The 4604-nt window shown below is 35.9% G+C and overlaps 3 protein-coding genes across 3 annotated transcripts in view; all 3 read left to right on the top strand.

Annotated features, from left to right (window-relative positions):
• LOC104743122 (endoglucanase 1-like) overlaps nt 1-1498 on the top strand; it is a 5554-nt gene extending 4056 nt beyond the window's left edge. The window contains exons 6-7 of the mRNA XM_010464236.1: nt 1010-1115; nt 1404-1498. Coding sequence (XP_010462538.1) covers nt 1010-1115; nt 1404-1498 — 201 coding nt within the window. The remainder of the gene's footprint in view (nt 1-1009; nt 1116-1403) is intronic.
• On the top strand, nt 50-782 carry LOC104738761 (endoglucanase 1-like). Its single transcript, XM_010458965.1, has 2 exons — nt 50-209; nt 326-782. The coding sequence occupies exons 1-2, from the start codon at nt 78-80 to the stop codon at nt 644-646; spliced, it is 453 nt and encodes a 150-aa protein (XP_010457267.1). The 5' UTR covers nt 50-77; the 3' UTR covers nt 647-782.
• LOC104738760 (exopolygalacturonase clone GBGE184) lies at nt 2135-4069 on the top strand. The gene is made up of 4 exons (XM_010458964.2): nt 2135-2414; nt 2537-2839; nt 2924-3427; nt 3516-4069. Exons 1-4 carry the CDS (start codon nt 2208-2210, stop codon nt 3768-3770), a joined length of 1269 nt encoding a protein of 422 aa, XP_010457266.1. The 5' UTR covers nt 2135-2207; the 3' UTR covers nt 3771-4069.

Below are 4604 nucleotides of genomic sequence, written 5' to 3'. Positions count from 1 at the left end.
AGTTTGAAGCAAATGAAATTACAAAGATGTATGTGTAATGTATAGGTGGGCTATTGTTCAAGTTGGGTGAGAGCAACATGCAATACGTGACGTCTACATCGTTCTTGCTCTTAACCTATGCCAAATACTTAACATCTGCTCGTACCGTTGCTTATTGCGGTGGTTCCGTCGTCACCCCTGCCCGCCTCCGCTCCATAGCCAAGAAACAGGTTCTATTTATAGTAAAATACTAAACTTCTTAACCATCCGAGTGACCGAGTCCAAATCGATCCAAATTTTTATACTGTTAATCGAGTATTGATTGATTCATGTGATTATGTGGCAGGTAGATTATTTACTCGGTGACAACCCGTTGAAGATGTCATACATGGTTGGTTATGGCCCGAAATATCCACGTCGGATTCACCACCGTGGCTCATCTCTCCCATCCGTTGCAGCCCACCCGAGCAAGATCCAATGCCACGACGGATTCTCCATGTTTATCTCCCAATCTCCTAACCCCAACGTTCTAGTCGGTGCAGTCGTTGGTGGTCCAGACCAAAACGACCAATTCCCTGATGAAAGGTCCGACTACGGACGGTCCGAGCCAGCCACTTACATTAACGCCCCGCTTGTTGGAGCTTTGGCTTATCTTGCTCGCTCCTAAGTCCAAACTCTTCTAATCAAGAATAAATCGTTAGTTTAACTGTTGGTTTAATTACAATGTTAATTAGTAGTCATGATTATTATAAACGATCCTCTACGACTGAACGATGTGTTAGATGATGATGTCTTTTCAATGTGATCAGATTTTTATTTTTCTTATTATAATCACGCTAGTTGTCAAATAAGCTCAAAGCAACACACAACAAATATATATGTGAAAAAAAAAAAAAATCCTGTCAAATTTTTAGAAAATAATAAATAATGTCGAAGGATGATGAATTTTTATGGGAAACGAGCAAATTGACCAGAGAGCTGTAGGAGATGGTGCCACCAAGGAGTTTATCAAGGAGATTTGTTTATCAAGGAGTTTCTGATTAAGAAAGTGAAGTCACTTGGAGAATACAAAGAGCATGCTGATAGTTTCATTTGCTCTGTTCTACCAGGAGCCTCCTCTTCCCAATACACCCCAGGTTTATTTTTTTTAATTATAGATTTTGATCACTCATCTTCTCATTTATTCACATATCTGCCCGTAATCTTCTTCTTTTATTAATCTTTACCCCTTCAAGAGTCAAGACTATAGTGAGTGTGTTCCAAAAAGGAGAATCCTCTCTTAGCCATAAATGTGGTTTTAACCTTGAGTATGGCTGTTCCGTTAGTTTTTAGGTCCTTCCAAAATTTTGATTTTTTGAGATCTTACTGAAGTTTAAAGCAAATGAATTTACAAAATTAATAAAAGATGTATGTGTAATGCATAGGTGGGCTATTGTTCAAGTTGGGTGAGAGCAACATGCAATACGTGACAGATCTAATTTCGCGTTTACGTAATTTTTATGGGAAACGATCAATTTAAGCTGTCATAGTCTCTGTTATGACAGATCTAATTTCGCGTTTACGTAATTTATTTTTTGATGAATAGAAGAAACAATTGTGTTTCATAATCTACAGAATTGTTACTGATATTAGTTAATCGCATAATAAGTAACCTAAATCATGATTCCGAAAGAATGTAATTATTAATATCACTTTATTTATAGTAGTGTTTATAAGATAGATTACATACTAGTACTAATTTATTTGTGCCGTTCCGAACATTGCCAATCAACAACAGCCAAAACAATATATATATAGATAATAGATACACATTTATTTAAAAAAAAACAATATTTCACATATATATATACAAATTTTCTTACGTACAAAACATAATTTAGTGGAAGAAACAATTTGTACCAAAATGATTACAATTTTAGATCATTCTCAACCACTTCCGTTTTTCTTATACATCTTTATATATAACTTACCATGAAACTGGATATCGTTACCACCTAAGATAGGAGGGTCAAACATCCGCAAAAGAAGATGGTATCACACAATCTACGAAGACGGTATCACCTCAAACCGTTAGTTTTCTTTTTAAAAAGATTCATATGTAAAAATAGCAATCAAACTAATCCTATAAAAACATCATGAATCCTCCACTGACCTAATCACTTTTAAATTTGTTTACACTTTTTTAAAAGAACATAAAAAAACCAAAAAAAAATAAAGATATTATCACCATGGCTAACGCAAGAAGGTTGGTCGTCAAGGCAAACAATACTACTGTAGGTTCATTGATTCTGATGGCCTTGGTGTTTGGTTCTTGCGTGGCTAATGGTGAATATCTCGGCGGCCGCCGTGGCCTTGCCGCTAATTCCGGTAACCCCACGGTCTATGATATTACTAAGTTTGGAGCTGTAGGAGATGGTGCCACCAATTCTTTCAAGGTAAAAATTTCTTAAATTTTGAAAAACTAGTTTTGAGTTTTTTTCCATCTATTTTTTTTAATCTGGTTATTAATAAAATACAATGTAACATTCTAACGATTCATCCATTAACATGCATGCAGGCGTTTTTGAACACATGGATCCAAGTGTGTAATAGTCCTGTACCAGCAACGCTACTAGTTCCTAAAGGGGATTTTTTGGCTGGTCCAGTTATTTTCGCCGGTCCATGTAAGAGCAAAGTGACCGTCGATGTTCAAGGAACGGTCATCGCTACAACGAGCGGATACGCGACTCCTGAATGGATCTTATTCGAGCGTGTCGACAACGTGCTCCTCACCGGAACTGGTACATTCCACGGTAAAGGTGAAGATGTATGGAAAGCAGATGGATGTGGCAAAAAGGTCCAATGCAATCTTCCTCCAACGGTAAGAATAAATTACTATAGATATATATCATTGACGTTATACATTGGTAAATAATATATCATACGTGTGCATGTACACATGTAGTCTCTCAAATTCAGGAACATGAAAAATGTTGAAATCAGTGGCATAAGCTCGGTGAATGCAAAAGCCTTCCACATGTTCTTAGTAAAAACTGAAAATGTTAAGATCCACAACATTAAGCTTGTCGCCCCTGCTGAAAGTCCCAACACGGATGGTATCCATTTGAGCAATGCAGACCACGTTTCCATCCTCGATAGTACAATAGCAACTGGAGATGATTGTGTCTCAGTGGGCCGTGGCTGCAACAACGTAACCGTGGAACGTGTGGTTTGCGGTCCAGGACACGGTTTAAGTATCGGTAGTCTTGGTAAGTACAAGCACGAGGAAGACGTGAGCGGAATCCACGTTAACAACTGCACAATGATAGAGACAGACAATGGACTTAGGATCAAGACCTGGGGTGGTTCAGATCCAAGCAAAGTTGTGGACGTTAAGTTTGAAAATATCATCATGCAAAGTGTTAAGAACCCAATCATCATTGATCAAAACTACGGTTCAAGAGGCGGCGTAAGTATATATATAATATTGAAATAGCCCAAGCTAAAATTTATGATATTCCCTTGAATTACAAGATTTTTGTGTGTGTGTCTTGTAGGATTCACGAGTTGAGATAACAGATGTGTTGTTCAAGAACGTAAGAGGAACAACAATTACACATGATATTGTTCAGATAATGTGTAGCAAATCAGTGCCATGCAAAGGAGTCAACGTTGTTGATGTGAACTTGGCCTACGTAGGCAAGCCAGGAGGAGAGAAAAAATCGTCTGCAGGCGGTTTAGTCGGAGCTTTTTGCGACAACGCCAATGTTATCTTCGGTGGAAAACTTAGCTTTCCTATGTGTCCCAAATAAGTTTTTTGATATAAAAAAAAATTATTAATTAAAAAAAAAAACTCAAAAGTTTCCACAAACATTATTTTGTTTTGTTTGTGAGTTACGTTAGTTCGGGAATTTATCAACAAAAATTAATCATCGGACCTTTGATAATGTTTTCCCTGATTTGTTTTTGTTTTTGAAGTTTCTTGGATTGTATAATAAACAGATCCTTCAGCTGGGTTGGTTGTTGCTAAAGCGTTTTAGTTGTTAGGAATTTGGTCTATGAGAATTAGTGTATACATCCATCGAACATAAATAAAATTGTTCTATTTAAAGGCATTCAACAGAATATATATAAAAAAAAAATTATCAACTAGTTGAATTACATTAAGCTCTCTTTCTTTCTATAAAATAGACTTTTTCTTTTTTTTTTTGCTTAAATTAGTTGTGAAAATTGAAAAGAAATAATTATTACTTGGAGGTTAACTTCAATAGTAACAAGCCATGCTATTGAGATATTGATTTCTCCATCTCACGAAGCTAATAATGTGACTAATCTTCGATGATTCACACACACCAATCATTTTTTTGGTGGATTGTAAAGGTACGAAGAATCTCTCCACCTCCATACATTCATATATAACCATCAAAGGATTGATTAGTAGTAATGAGAAAATAAAATATAGTAATATATAGAACCATCAAAAGATTAGTAATGAGAAAATAAAATATAGTTTTTACATTGAGAATACAAAATATCGAACACAAATCTTTGGCTAAAAACATCACAAGGTATAGTATTTAAGTATTTAACCATACCAACAACGACGGTCAAAATCGTAGCCAAGTAGATTATCTCATTTTTTTTTT

This window comes from Camelina sativa, chromosome 14 (genome assembly GCF_000633955.1).
Source record: "Camelina sativa cultivar DH55 chromosome 14, Cs, whole genome shotgun sequence".
NCBI lineage: Eukaryota > Viridiplantae > Streptophyta > Magnoliopsida > Brassicales > Brassicaceae > Camelina > Camelina sativa.
This window is presented reverse-complemented; position numbering and strand designations above follow the sequence as displayed.